Source organism: Fulvia fulva, chromosome 6 (genome assembly GCF_020509005.1).
Source record: "Fulvia fulva chromosome 6, complete sequence".
Taxonomy (NCBI): domain Eukaryota; kingdom Fungi; phylum Ascomycota; class Dothideomycetes; order Mycosphaerellales; family Mycosphaerellaceae; genus Fulvia; species Fulvia fulva.
Genome location: NC_063017.1, coordinates 3,590,152 through 3,604,238, shown reverse-complemented (window position 1 = coordinate 3,604,238; position 14,087 = coordinate 3,590,152). Strand labels below are relative to the sequence as shown.

At 54.0% G+C, this 14,087-nt stretch overlaps 9 protein-coding genes across 9 annotated transcripts; 2 read left to right on the top strand and 7 right to left on the bottom strand.

Moving 5' to 3' along the window:
- Window positions 1–150: 150 nt before the first annotated feature.
- Window positions 151–909, top strand: CLAFUR5_07345 (uncharacterized protein; the record flags this gene model as incomplete). Its single annotated transcript, XM_047906493.1, has 1 exon — window positions 151–909. One exon carries the CDS (start codon window positions 151–153, stop codon window positions 907–909), a length of 759 nt encoding a protein of 252 aa, XP_047763802.1.
- An 89-nt stretch (window positions 910–998) lies between these two features.
- On the bottom strand, window positions 999–1,593 carry CLAFUR5_07344 (uncharacterized protein; the record flags this gene model as incomplete). The annotated part of the gene is made up of 2 exons (XM_047906492.1): window positions 999–1,033; window positions 1,089–1,593. 2 exons carry the CDS (start codon window positions 1,591–1,593, stop codon window positions 999–1,001), a joined length of 540 nt encoding a protein of 179 aa, XP_047763801.1.
- A 688-nt stretch (window positions 1,594–2,281) lies between these two features.
- CLAFUR5_07343 (uncharacterized protein) lies at window positions 2,282–2,827 on the bottom strand (the record flags this gene model as incomplete). The annotated part of the gene is made up of 3 exons (XM_047906491.1): window positions 2,282–2,486; window positions 2,543–2,662; window positions 2,718–2,827. 3 exons carry the CDS (start codon window positions 2,825–2,827, stop codon window positions 2,282–2,284), a joined length of 435 nt encoding a protein of 144 aa, XP_047763808.1.
- A 1,185-nt stretch (window positions 2,828–4,012) lies between these two features.
- Window positions 4,013–4,713, top strand: CLAFUR5_07342 (uncharacterized protein; the record flags this gene model as incomplete). Its single annotated transcript, XM_047906490.1, has 2 exons — window positions 4,013–4,550; window positions 4,607–4,713. 2 exons carry the CDS (start codon window positions 4,013–4,015, stop codon window positions 4,711–4,713), a joined length of 645 nt encoding a protein of 214 aa, XP_047763807.1.
- A 402-nt stretch (window positions 4,714–5,115) lies between these two features.
- Window positions 5,116–8,967, bottom strand: CLAFUR5_07341 (cytokinesis protein 3; the record flags this gene model as incomplete). Its single annotated transcript, XM_047906489.1, has 1 exon — window positions 5,116–8,967. The coding sequence occupies one exon, from the start codon at window positions 8,965–8,967 to the stop codon at window positions 5,116–5,118; it is 3,852 nt and encodes a 1,283-aa protein (XP_047763806.1).
- Window positions 8,968–9,941: 974 nt separating this feature from the next.
- On the bottom strand, window positions 9,942–10,106 carry CLAFUR5_07340 (uncharacterized protein; the record flags this gene model as incomplete). Its single annotated transcript, XM_047906488.1, has 1 exon — window positions 9,942–10,106. The coding sequence occupies one exon, from the start codon at window positions 10,104–10,106 to the stop codon at window positions 9,942–9,944; it is 165 nt and encodes a 54-aa protein (XP_047763805.1).
- A 480-nt stretch (window positions 10,107–10,586) lies between these two features.
- Window positions 10,587–11,018, bottom strand: CLAFUR5_07339 (uncharacterized protein; the record flags this gene model as incomplete). The annotated part of the gene is made up of 1 exon (XM_047906487.1): window positions 10,587–11,018. One exon carries the CDS (start codon window positions 11,016–11,018, stop codon window positions 10,587–10,589), a length of 432 nt encoding a protein of 143 aa, XP_047763265.1.
- A 9-nt stretch (window positions 11,019–11,027) lies between these two features.
- CLAFUR5_07338 (uncharacterized protein) lies at window positions 11,028–11,486 on the bottom strand (the record flags this gene model as incomplete). Its single annotated transcript, XM_047906486.1, has 1 exon — window positions 11,028–11,486. The coding sequence occupies one exon, from the start codon at window positions 11,484–11,486 to the stop codon at window positions 11,028–11,030; it is 459 nt and encodes a 152-aa protein (XP_047763266.1).
- Window positions 11,487–13,277: 1,791 nt separating this feature from the next.
- Window positions 13,278–13,511, bottom strand: CLAFUR5_07337 (uncharacterized protein; the record flags this gene model as incomplete). The annotated part of the gene is made up of 1 exon (XM_047906485.1): window positions 13,278–13,511. The coding sequence occupies one exon, from the start codon at window positions 13,509–13,511 to the stop codon at window positions 13,278–13,280; it is 234 nt and encodes a 77-aa protein (XP_047763273.1).
- Window positions 13,512–14,087: the final 576 nt, after the last annotated feature.

The window sequence follows — 14,087 nt, the reverse complement described above, 5'->3', positions numbered from 1 at the left end:
TGCGCGATAAATCACGCATGGCGAGCATTGACAAAATGGCCTTTGTGCCGACCAAAAAGCTGCAGCTTGTTCCCGCGAATCGACAAAGGGACAATCCATTGGTTCGTGGTCGAATTCTGAAATCTAGCACATCAGAGATAACAACGCACGATGGGCCTGTCTCCATCAAAGCCAGCCCCATCCCAACAATCGCCAGAAGTCGCTGCACCTGCTACCAACTCCCGCCTGCTATCGCTCCCAGCCGAGCTCAGACTCAATATCTACAGAGAACTCCTCACACCCCAAGAGATCGTATCTCGCCGCCAAGGACGCGATATCCCCGATGTCGAGATCAACGAGCCCGCCATTCTGGCCGTCTGCCGTCTCTTACGACAAGAAGCAGAGCCGATCTTCTACGACGACTTGAAGCTCGTGCTTGACTCTACCAACCTATTCGACCCTCCCAGAGATATTATGCGTAGTCTGGACTTGATCGGCGAGGCTCAACTCCAGCAGATACGACGTATCGACATTCCATTTGGCGGTAAGATATTTATCTCGATTTGTTTTGGCAATAAGGTCCAGCAAGAAGACATGTCCATCCACAGAGGCACGGCCAAAGGTGCAGCCTTCCACATCCTCGTCACCTCATCCCACGCCGAGTGTAACAACGAAGTCTGCACTGCCATGGCGGAGTGCGTTCGAGACTTCCTCCTCTGTCTTATCGTCCACCGTGCTAGGATCAAGATCTGTGGAAGCATTGGCCCATGTCGGGCTGTTCGCATGAAGGCATCGGCTATTGAGAAACAGACAAAGGCGAAGGGGGAGAAGTTGGAGTTTTTGAAGCGGAGCGAGATTCAGGAGCTCTTGTCGCATTTGAAGTTTTATGGGAAGCATTTGTTGAGGGAAGCTCGATTGTTGGAGTTGTGAGGGTGCAGCTTTGGACTTGTAGTGACGGTGAAAGGGGTGTATAGTAGCTGTGTTTGGCACACTCGTAAAATCTGACATTTCTGTGAAGCTCACTTGCATCCATACTGATAGCTTCCCCTGCCTCCTATCCTCAGCCATCTTCAACACCGGCTTGAGATCCCCAGCTCGCTCAAACAAACCTCCCAGACCCGCCTCACGACCTCGCTGATCCTCCCTCCGAAACCAGTCCTCCGCCGACTTGATCCGCTCAGGATGCATCTTATCAAGCAAAGCATAATCCCTCTTCACCACACCCTTGTTTCCACCCGAATGCTTCCACAAATTCCAGAACCCCGTGAAATTCTCCTTGATCGTCATTGTCGCAGAGTCCTTAGAATCGGCAGTGTAGCCTGCAGGCGCCCCACCGGCGCCACCTTGTGCCAGAGGTCCGGAGGTCCAGTATTCTTCTAGGCTGGTGTCGGTGTATTGTGCTGGCTTGCCCGTGACTTTGGCGAATGCTGCGGCTAGATCGTGATAGTGAACGTGCTCAATCGCTGCCTCGAGGTCTAACCCATTGGCCTCCTCCTGATGATCGAACAACCACCTGACATAAACCTCATAATCCTCCAACGCCACATGCGGAACCGCGCCCTCTCCCAACGGGACTCTCCACGTCACGACCCCGTCCTCAACAACAGGACTCATCGGAGTCGTTCTACCCAGTGTCATCTCAATGTACGGCCATCTTCTTACTTTCCTTGGTCTGCTGCAGAATCCACTCGCCCACTCTCCCCTTCCCATCATAATGTCCAGTGCAAAAGATAGGGTTGAACCCTCCCTTCTTGTAGCCATAGTCCAAGTTGCCATACACGAAGAACTTGATCCCGGATTCCACGGCGAGCTCGTAGGCGTGTATTGCCCAGAAGACTTCAGTCTTTTCGCCGGTGTTGAAGCCGTCGATGTTGACGAAGGCATACTGAGACTGGCTGAAGCCAGAGCGGAGGGTGTCTTCGTTGGCGAAAGTGCCCTCGAGGAGTTCAACATTGCCGAGTTCAAGGAGATGCTGTGTTCAAACAGGAAGAAGTTGATGGTGTTCATATATTCATCTTCACGGTTGCCACTTTGTGATCAGCGCGGCGTGAGTGGCATGGATGAGTGATGGTCAGTTCGTAGTGTGATTCGCCGTGATCTGCAAAGTCATCGACCTACCGTATGTTGTGCTATGTTGTGGTACGAGATACGAACCTGATCAGTAAACATGTACATGTATGTAGCGTAGCGTTAGCGGCTCGGCTATTAACTCGCTTAAACGAGTTGCACTTCTTCGTCACGATTTTGAAAGTCGTTCGACTGTACGGCCGGGATCGACGTCTGAATACTGTCTTGATTACACCTACTCGCAGCTATCACTTCCCGCGATGAACTCGCCATCGCTGTTCTCGCAGCCGCACTCGCTAGTGTTTGGGTCCCGGATGCAGCCAGTGCCGACACCAGAGCTAGTGCCTTTGCCGCTCCAGAAGAAGGTCCAGCAGTCTGCATCGGATGTAAACGAGGTTGGCACCCCACAGGTGTACGCTGAACAGTTGCCGTATGGTGCACTGTCTGACTCAGCAATCACTTCCACCTTTCATTCATTCCGACGCTTTTAACTCACCCGTGGCTGTCGTCGTACTGATGATCGGTCTCGAAGACAGCGAAGGTCTGAGTCTCGTGTGTGCGAGTGTTGTGGGAGCACTCAGCCGCCTGGATGGCCTTAGAGACCTTGGTAGCAGAGCTGTGATCGACTTGTCAATATCGTTGGGAGCTGTTGCACCACTTCTTTTACTAACCATGCCATGGTCTTTGGGCACTTTCCCTTGCTGTTTGAGGTTGCTGGGTCCAAAGTGGCGTTCGCGCACGCCAGCGTAAGCGCGAGACCAATGAAAGTACTGAACTGCATCCTGGCAAATATTGAAGAAGGAACGTAAGAATATTGAAAGGAATGTGGTGTATGGTTAGAGCTCTCAGTAGATCAGTGAAGGGAGCATAGCCTCCTTATACAACAACGATGTTTTCCAACCTGGTAAGATGGTGGGCATCAAGTGCTCCACCGCTGCATATTTTCTGCCACATCAACGTTTCATGCGTAGTGTGGCACCTCGCATGGTCCAGATTCCAGGCACGATAGGACATCTTCCGAACAGCGTGGCAGCCCGGATCGCATGATGTGTGGTTCGCGTGAAGTGCAGGGATTCAAAGCCGAAGCCGAAGTTTGGTTCTCATCAATTCGAAGCAGCCATCTCGTTTCAGCATTGCATAGCAGACAGTCTGGAAGCATGGCGATACCTCAAACTGGTCTTTTGGGAACCCACCACTCGCGTACAGCCTCCATTTCAATGACCCCACTGTAATGGGCTGATTGTCTCTGGGAGAGTGCTTGAAAATGTGCTTCTTGACTTGGCTCCAATGCTTCTCAACCCAAGCCGTAAAATCTATGGCGTAAGCCATGTATGTACATCTCGGACGAGATATGCCTTGACATGTGGCCTGGGATACCGGGATCGCCACTGCAGAACTTGGAATAGGTATCACCTAGTGTTGGCACTCGAAAGGTCGCGTAAGAGGACGGGTATTGTGCCAGCGCATGACAACAGAGATCGGTTCCAGAAGCAGAATCTACAATGGTATGGACATCGTAATCGTCTTGGTGGTCTAGGAACAGTCGTGGCATGATCACAGGTCCGCCTTCTCACCACTGCTCGGGTGCCGACCGAAGGGTGGTCAGCTTCTGGGCGAGGGCGAGGATTGACGAATGTGTATGCGCAAGATTGCAAGCGGCCACGTGGTCCTTTGGAGCGTCCAGATACGATGGGAGACGAAACAAAATCGATGTTGTTGTCGATGAGAAGGAGAAAGCGTGTTCATCTCGTTCCTTTTTCGCGTCTCCGTCAGAGCTTTCTCTTGGCGAACTTCATCGCAGATCCCTGTCGGTCTTATCCATAGACATACGCCATCGTCTTGACACTCCTTTTCCTTTGTCCAGCGTTTGCTAACATAGACTTCCAATAAATATCACTCATAGTAAAGAACATTACACTCTCACCTTGCCACGACCGCCTAAAGAACCAGCCAACATTTCCCCGCCATGGCGGCGACAGCTCTCAGAGAGCCTCCAGCAGATACACCAAGATCAGCCTTCTTCTACGGCACGCTCATGGCCCCCAAAGTCCTGCACCGCGTCTGCCACGGCTCCATGGCAGACGACAATCCAATCTACAAGCCCCACAACTTCAAAACCTACCCATCAATATTGCACGACCATCAACGCAAGAAAGTCAAACGTGCAGACTACCCTGGCATCGTCCCAAAACCTGGCTCCAGCGTACGAGGAACGTACGTCACCGGACTGACATCAAACGATATCTGGAGACTAGACATGTTTGAGGGCGACGAGTACTCACGAGAGAAAGTGAAAGTAAAAGTGTTGAAGGAAGTCGGGAATGAGAGAGGCGAGGGAAACATCGAAGGCGAGGAAGTAGAGGCCGAAACGTACATCTGGATTGCAGGGGAAGAGAGACTGGAGGATAGTGAGTGGGATTTTGCGGAGTTCCAGAAGGAGAAGATGAGGTACTGGGTTGGTGCTGAGGGGGTGGGAGAGTATGCAGGTAGGGCTTCCATTATTGGTGAGACGTTGTTCGAACCTCGTTGCAATGGTGTGCTAACGTGCTGTGCTTTGCAGGGGTCGATGAAGCCGTTGCTGCCGCTGAGAAGGATGGTACCGGAGGGAGAGGCGCGAATGGCGCTATTACGAACGCGTTGAATGAGGCTACGAGGAATGTGGTCTGATGGATTCATGCTGATTTGCGAGTTGGATGAGCGTGGCGTTGTGGTTCACATGAGGGCTGATGGCATAGACTGGAGTGAAGAGAGCGATGCCGAGAGCAAGATGGCGCAGCAAGATAGCCACTTCATGGGCTCACTGCCTGAGCAAGGTATGCTGGTTCGCTCTGGGTCCTCCGTGATCGCGAGGGAGTGAAGCGAATGTAGCGACGAGCACCTGGATAGGATCTCCTTTGGTTCGTGGCTTGAGCACGTACGAGACTGTGTCAATATTCTACAACCCAGACGCCATGCTAACTCAATGCCCCCTGTCATGCAACGGTAGGTATACAGCGCAAACACCCCAAGACCTCATCAAACACCCGAACCATCATCGCTTTTACGCCAAGGCTATCGTCCCTCATAATCTTACACACACTCCCACTCAGCGAACACGCACCACCTCGCACTGCGATCAGCAAGTACAAGACCTCTCCAAAGTCCCCTCTCTCCAATCTTGATTACAGTCTGCCAAGTAGAAGTAAGACCCATATCCTCTTCAACATTACGACTAGTATGTTCCTGCTTCCTGGTTAAGCGAATGATCTTCTGGCTGGGAGACTGGATCGCGAGCTTAGCCGGCTTTTGCTGCGCGGGAGTCATTCCATTGCCAGAAAATGAGGAGCTCTCGCTGTACTGACTGCCGGATGTGGAAGCACTGACTGATATCATGCTCATTGCGCTGGTCGGGCGGATGAGCGGGTTGGGACTTTGTGGACGTCCGTTGTTACTGGTGCTGGCACCCCATGTATCTGGCGTAAAGCGGGACAGAGAAGAAGGATGCTGCCGGATGCAGAACACAAAGGTATTGTTCATCGTCAAGCGAGCACATTGCGGTTGGGCGATGTATAGATCATGCCGCTGAGCGTGTGGCGTAGGATGTCTGGTGACGAAGTCGTACGGCGGGTTCTGGCCATGATGGGACAGCGGCAGAGCAAGCGCCATCGAGTGAGGGTTGTCCTTGATGGAATGCATCAGACCGCGTTTGCCGGCATAGATCTTGAGAACTCCGAGTCCTTCGTCCCCAGGCAGAAGAGCCTTGACAGTGAAGCGCTTACGACCAGCGACCCATTCGGCCTGCGCAAAGGCTTTCTTGGTGACAACGTCGCCACTTTCGAAGTAGTCACCATCGGCATCTTGAGCAAAGGATCTTGCTTCAGTTTCTGCGATGCACTCGACATCCTCGGGCACATTGACATGGATGTGTGTCATCTCGAGATTCTCCAGGTGCAACATACTCGTGTCAAACTCGGCAAGCTCGACCGCATTCCTGAAGTATGCTGGACAAGCGCATGGAAGAGCAGCCAGGATCTCGTGCTCGACCGGCGGCACCATATGCTGGTGCTCTGTAAGTAACGGGATGTGCGTATAGCAGATCTCCATAGGCCTGGTCAAGAAGTACCACGGCTCAGCGACCTGGCTGCTGGCGTAGCTGTAGGCACCTCGACGAGGATGTGTCGGACTAGCCAAAGCACAATCGACGATGCGCCACTCGCCATCCACGATCACGGTATTCCACCAATGGTTGGGACGGGCCAGTGTGTCGGCATCGATGATCTCGCCAGGGCCTTTGAGGTAGCCGCGGACGATCTCTGCATGCAGACCAACGGCGATGCACATATCCCGTACTAGTAATGCAATTTCTTCGCTGCAGCCACGCTTTGTCTGAATGACTCTCCTAGTGTCGAGCTGGCCCTCAAAGTCCTCTTCCCAGGTAATGCGTTCTGCGACCCATGTGAAGATGGCTCGCAGTCGTTGCACGTCGCTTCTGTGTGGCCGGCACACATAGCTTTGCGCAAGAGATGAAGCGCTGACCATTGGGGGAACGTTCTGTATGAATCTTGTGCTCTTGTCCACGAGTGCGAGGTTGGGGAGGTCGAAGTCGGTGGGTTCAGTGATAGGCAAGCCATCCAAGCTCTCGTCACCCTCGACTATCTCCATCAACTCGTCAATCGGCCGCAGTGCAGGCAGGTCGTGCATCTCGCAACGTTCAGCACGCTCGGCACGCTCTCGCTGGCTCAATGAGTTCGATCGGTTGATATCACGCCGGACTTGCATCCAGTCGCTACCGCCGCCAAGACCCATGTCCCGAGCTGCTGGACCTGGTACCGTCCGCGGTCGGGCATTGCCGTCGCCGGATATGGAGGTCGGTCCCATACCAAGCATCTTTGTCGGACTTCCAGCTCGGCTGCCGGCACGACTTCCTGGTCTACTTGTGCTATTGCCAATGGTTGATCTAGCGTTGGCAGCTCCAGTCTTGGCCGTCGTTTTGGCTGTCTCGATCATCCGCTTGAAGAAGCCACTACGCTTTCCTCCCTGTGGCGAGCTCAGCCCTCCAAGCACACCTGCACTTTCCATAGGGTCCTTAGCCCAGTCGGCGATCGGTGTAACAAGAGGTTGATGCTGAGAAGCATGACTTTCATGGTAGCTTGGGCCAGAACCGGAGCTATCACTTGCGACCATGCTTCGTGCGCTCGAGTTCATGTCGCCAGTGGACTTGGTGATGCCCATCTCCCTGCGTTCGCGCTGACTTCCGAAACCAAACTTGCGGCGCGCAAGACTGCCAGCACTAGTCGCACTAAACCCACCAGCAGAATACCCAGACATGATGCTGCGGCTCGTCATCTGAGTGCTGTTGCTACTCTGTGTCGCTGACGAGTTCTCGGTCGAGTTTGTAGCGTTCGTTTTGGTAGTGTATGTGCGGTCTAAATTCTTGCGACCGAGTTCGAATGCTGACTTTTGATGCCGGAGTTGTGGCAGCTGCTGATGGACACCCGTCTGACGTCCAGCGGAGCTGTTGCTGCCACTGCTACTGGATGTCGTCGGTCGTGAAGCTGCATACTGCGCACCTTTGAGCGGTGGCATTGGCGGGTGATCTGATGAGAAGGATGGTGCTTGCTTCAGTTGATGCTCCATACGTCGCACATAGCTCTCAATTGATGTTGGCCCATCTCTCGACGAAGGCAGTGATGGAGTCTTACTTCTTGCACCACCGTATGCTTGTGCTTGATCAGGCATGGCGAATCCCATCGAAGACTGCGCACGATCTTGCAAGGCAAATCCCATTGATGATTGTGCACGTGTCTGGCTCCGCACATCTTCGAACGTATCTGGTGACCACACCTTCGGAGGCGTGTCAGCTCTAACAGGTGAAGATGGCTGAAAGACACTCATATCTTGCAGCGACGACATCACATCGTTCATTGCGGCGCGCAGTGGAGATGGCGTCATGTGGCTGCCACCGGGCGACGGTGGTATCGGTGTCTGTGTTCCATTCCTGTCGTATCCAGGGTCCATATTCTGGTCCATTTCCAGGGACGGCGCTCGACTTGGCTGATAGGCAACTCTATGCGCTGGAGGTGGAGGTGGCGGAGGTGATGACCCGAGATCTTCTTCTTCATCTTCAAAGTCTGCCCGTGAAGGCGCTCTTGAGTAGTAAAGAGGCTGTTCATAAGGTATAGGTGATGGCTGCCGCGAGATCGCAGGTAGCATCTGTGGATAGGCTGATCCATCGTGATATGAAGCTGGCAAAGGCGAATGTGCTCGAGGCGGTGCAGGTGATCTTGAGCGATAGACAGGCTGCGGGGACGGCGGACGATATGGTTGATATTGAGGTTGTGGTGTTGGTGATGCAGAGGGTGCTGTCGGCGGTCGTGGACTGCGAGAGCGACGCGCTTCTCCTCCTCGAGGTGGTGGAGCAGGTATCCGCGGCGCTGTGTCTTCAGGTATAACAATCTTCCCGCCTTGCTTCCTGACTGTGCCCGTAGGTGCTTGGGCAGTCTTCATGCTACTGTATGGGCGGAACTTGCTCTTCTCTCTCTTCGCCTTCTCCATGTCGCTCTCTGGTGTGCCCTCCTTGGACTTTCCGCCGTCCAAGCTGTTGCGCGCATCGAACTCTTCGTAGGCCTGGTAGGGTTTCCTGAACAGTGACTTGTTTCTGGCAGCGGCCGAGTGTTTTGGCTGCCTCAGCGGCGTGACATTGCGACTGTTTGGCGCAGGCTGAAAGGACTCCTCCAACACCTGCACGAAGTTGGACGGAAACAGGCCAACGGCTCTGGGGTCGCGCCGTAAACGTCCCATCCACCAGGACCCATCGCCAGCATTCAGAGCTTCTATCAGGTCGCCCTCGATGAAGCCGAGATCCTTCTTCGTCTCGCCGCCCCATGAATACGTTGCCTTGCACCAGCATGGGAACCGAGGGAGATCTTCTGGCACCGCCATCTTGGCTCGCCGGCGGTCCAAGAGTAGGTCGTGTGGGTATGGGGGCTTCGGCGCGTTATCGCATAGCAATTGTTGTGGAAGCGCAACTGTCGAGCGTTGGATGAGGTGGTGGACGTGGGTCGTTGCTAGGCTGACGTGCTGGCAGATCATAGATGGTGAACCCGGCCAATATGGAGCTGCGATAGGAGATGATGCGGAGCGCAATTGGGAGAGATGGCGCGATTGATGGTCCAAGAAGCTTCCGAGGAATACACAAGAGCTGGCCGCCAGATGTGGCCGCTCCGCAAATATGTGCAAGTGTTGTTGCTGGGCTGTTGTGCCATGTTTTGTTGTTGTGATACAGCTTCCGGTTCCTGCGCTAGCGCCGCCAAGGCTCGTCTATCTCGAGTCAAGATCCGTTTCAGATCGACCCGACCCCGGCCCCACCGATCTCAGACTTCGGCTTTCACGTCCTTGACTTCTCTCTACACATGCACAACGGACGCACATTCGACGGTCGAGATATTGTCACCCCGATAGCGTGAAAGATCGGTGTTACATTCGCATCAAGACTCGATGCAAGAAAGAGACGGGGAAGACGACAGCGATATGCCCTCGATGGGGAAGCCTGGTAGCAGTGGTGGCAGTAGGATGCCAGCCTGTGAATACACTGCGACGATGGATCAAAGCATGGTCATACGCTCTGAACAGGCTGACTGCATAGTGTTGGCCTGTCTCCAATCGTTGCACTTCCTGGCGCTTCCCAACTCCTGACTTCAGCAGATCACCTTCGACAGATAGTACATCAAGGCATCGACCCCAGGCCGTCATCGAAGCGCCAGGACACCACTATCAGTCATCTGACTTGCCCTAGTTGTCATAGTCGCTCACAGCCTTCTTCCAGTCCACATCGCCTCTCTGCGCCATCGCTTTGAGCATCGGGTTTAGCAGAAAGCTTGTGAGACTCGGATCTTGTCATATCTGTTCTGGCATGCCTATGCACCTCTGTACACCGAGTCGAGATTTGCGATGCGGGTAGAGACAAGCTTCCAGAAGTCCAGGTGGTTGGTGAAGTCAGTATCGGCGTCATGCTCGATGATGTGTCTGACGGCGGCGCATAATGCTTGTTCTTCGGCCGACGACCAGGTTCCGGGGACCATGGTGGCGCATGGTGGAGGTTTGTTGTGACTTTGTGAAGAGGTGGGTTGTTTTGTGCGGCGTTTACATTTGTTGAAGCTTGGCGAGAGAGTCGGCTGCAGTTGCAACAGATTCTGGGTATTCATGAAACTTCTTGCGCCCCCTCCATTCGTGTCCCGCGAAAGGGTCCGAACTGTTTGCTCGACTGTTAAACAGATCTAGCGCCCCACAATATTACAAGTCCAGGCGGCGATCCACCATACAGAAATGCCGATACACTATAAGGGAGCACACTCCCGCGAACGCCATCACGCTCCGAGGAGAACGGCAGGGTCAACATCATCAAAGCACTGGTCCTACGCGGAGAGAATTGCATCGTGTCAGAGGGCAGAGCGCGCGTCGCTTCGATGCTACAAAAGCTATTTCGCATACCACCCTGAGCTAGCGTGCTTTCGCATATCTACGATTTGATCAGAGTCACTGTATCCCACAGCGACAATGGTCTACTTGAGGTACCGCCCAAAGTTATCCTCGACGAACACTTCCTCGCGTTCGATCTCATGCTGATATCGCTTAACATAGCAGTATGGGCAGCCAGCCCTCTCCATCGATTCAGTACATGGGGTTTCATGTTCCATGGTCAGCTCCTCCAGTCTTGTAGCCCATCTGCCATTGCGCTTTCCCCATCGCCACTCATTGATGGCCTTGCGCATCACCTTCGAGACCTCCTTGTATGTTTGCATGAGCTCAAGATGCTTGGCCACACTTCGGTCCTTCAGGCGCACCACGATATCGAAAAGCTCACCCAGCGTCTCCACCTCATCGTCAAAGGATGTGATAGTGCCGTACTCGTGGGTGATGTAATATGGTCGCTTTGGAGAGAGCAAGGCGACACAGATCCTCTTCGTCATACCAGGTCTGTGATGCAGCTTCATACGGCGCCATCAGGCTTCTGCTGCCAGGTAGCCTTTCCAGGACATATTCTCGAAGATCCCGTTGGTATTCATAGCGTGTGCTACGAGTTGGCGCTCAGAGTAAGCTGTGATCTCGCCAGGTATAGCTGCCGTGAGGTAAGTAGGGTCGTCCGCACCGCATGTTCCGCTTAGGCTGGTGCCTTCGAACCAGAACGAGGTGGTAGCATTTGGCCCAGTCAGGTATTCTGGCATCGCGGGATGGAGACAGAACACTTTGGAAAGCATGCAGCCTTGCCGAGTGCGGTCTGAGGTGGAGCGAAACAGGAAGTTGAGACCATAACGTGGCAATGACTGGTCATCGTCGGTGTCCTCATCCTCATCTCCATCCTGCTCTTCCTCGCCTTCCTCTCCCGACTCCAGCTCCGGCTTAATCTCGAGCGCCTCAGAGAACTCGAGAAGCATAACGCGCTTCAGCTTCATCGAGCCCATGATGGTGGAGACGAAGGTCTTGTTGATTCGGAGACAGGTGAAGAGGTCGGCGATTGATGTGGTCCAGTTCTCACCGCGCACAGTCGGGTCGTCAAGCTTCAAAAGTATTGCTTAGAGCAGTTCCGGAATAGCGAACACCCTCGCTGCGGGTGACGGTATCTGGGCAGAATGTCAGTAACCACATAGGATCGCAACACAGTACTATGGCTTACCTTGGCGGTGGAGTCCTGGCCAACGTCGCACATACTTGTCAAAGTTCGGGGAGTGTAACAAGCTGAGCAATTTGCGAAGTGTTGTTTGTGTAAGGCCAGAGTGAGGGTTGTGGCTCATACAGTATATATCTGGTGACTCGGCACGTCCCGCAATCACATGCGCGCTAAGTCCGTGCACTAACCACACTTGCATCGCGCTTGGACTCAGATTCATCAGAACGCCGCTCACGACCGGAGGGCGAGCCTAAAAGTATCGCCCATAGTAAGAGCGGGAGGTGCAGCAGACATGAAGCGTAACGAAGCCTCCACTTTTCTCCAGTACCCCATTGCTCAACTTCTGATTCTGGGGCGTCAGTCAGGTCCTAAGCGACAACTCGGGACTCATCGAAAGTATGCTGTGATAAGACAAGGGGTACACTAGATCTGAATGGTAAGATCTTCGTGACGTCCAGGATTGTAGCATCCAGACTCTTCCGACCTAAGTCGCCTCAATGTACACAACCTGAAGAGCGCCCCAAACAACATACTTCACACCGGCCGTGCATGAAGCGCTCCAAGGTCGGGAGTAATAAACAGCAGCGTGGTACTAGCGGACTTGGTGGGTCACAGAGAGCGCGAAGCGCTTCAACCTCCAGCCTGCTCTTTCTTCAGCCATCATGATTGACATAGTATGTGTCTCCATAATTTTCCAAGCCAGGCCCACTGCACCTCGGCGAGGGGCTTGACGATAGCGAGAGCTTGAATGGCCATTCAATCTGTCAAGCTGACACCGGAAAGCGCTCGTCAGCTCAAAGCCACTCTGCCGGCCATGATTGTGGTTGTGGTAGCGTGCGGACGGACGGTAGGTGGCCCAAACTCCTTTGGCGGCTTGCAGTCAGGACCAAGAATGTACCCGACCCTGCTGCGGCGCGGGGGCTACGAGCTGAAAGAGCAGGCACCGAAGGGCGACGGGGTAGATGACCAGCTTGGTCTGTACAAACCCCTCGAGGGGCGTAGGGCACGAAGCGCTAGTCTCGAGCGCTTCTATGTCCAGGCAACGGTCTTGATTGCGAAGTGAACATCCCAGCGCGTCGTGAACTCAGACATAGTCATGTCTGCATAATGGTCCAGAGGCTCAAGCCACAGCTCAGCCGGCCACCTAGAAGCTTAAGGAGTAGGCGCGAAGCGGTGTAAGTCTAGGACCGTATATGACAGGTGTGAGTCCTTGGCATAAGCAAGGGGTCTATGGAAGCCCTACGGGACGCTGCAGCAAGCTTGGCTAGCTTGTTCAGGAGCATATCGCCCCCAAGTGTCACGGTCCTGCTGCAATGACCGCTTCCTGCGCCTCAGCACCATCAACTCCGACTGAAAGGGCGTGTTCTAGGCTGTCCATTCATCCTCCACACGAACGAGCCTTCAAGACCCATATAGAAGCAACCCAACGCGCTTCCCTCAAGTATCCATCCCTGATGCTGATCCTTTTTCACAGCACCACTTTACACTACACCTTGTTGGTCGGTGAGGATGGAGAATCGACAGGCTGACCTTTGCTGATTGGATCGAAGAGGCCGTTGTACGGGTACTCGGCGCCAGGCTGCTCCTAGTGCTCCAAGTGCTCCAAGTTCCTGGTCGCCTGCTCGAGTGCTGCCTGACCGGCTGCTGGTGCGGCCACGAGTGGTGAAGGATCGGCATTGTTGGTCGGCGAGGCTGGCCGAAAAGACCATGCTGGAAGCCTTCGGAAGCCCTCGTTCGTGCTACTGCTGGGCGTGTCTGCAGTGAAGGCGAGGGTGGTGTTCGTCTGAGCGAAAGATGTCGTGTGTGTGGTCTCGTCCATGTCGTTGGTCGTGATGGCGGTCCGAAGGAAGGTCAGTATTGTTAAATGATGTTGGGAAAGAGGCTGGGGATGACGATTCACTTACTGAGCGATCTTTTTCCTTCAAGTCTTGTGCTCGCGTTCGGTGAGCCATCGTTGCCGGCGACAACGTAGCCCAGAATGTTGCAGTGAGAGTGGTGGCGCGGAAGACGTCTTTAACGGCAGCCACGCTTGCATAAGGACGAAGGTGATGGTCCCGCTCAGGTCACTGCCGATTCGTGTTCGGTGTCGTGATACGAGCTGAACCATTGTCAGCAATTGCTTATGAGGTTATCGATCGAGGTGACCGACCTAGTCGAACAGCCAGGAACCAAGCTTGGCTTGAGGGGTGACAACACCCAAAAAAAAACCCCTTGACTCAGTGAGCCTCATGGTTAAAGGTCGGGCGTGAGCCCTCGCTCAGCAATGATCCCTCTGCAGTTTCACCTGCAAAGGCCTTGTTACGACTTTTACTTCCTCCAAATGACCGAGTCTGACCAGCTCACCAGGCCATGGGTTATCGTTGCCGATCTCCTTAGACCAGCCTGAAGGCCTCAC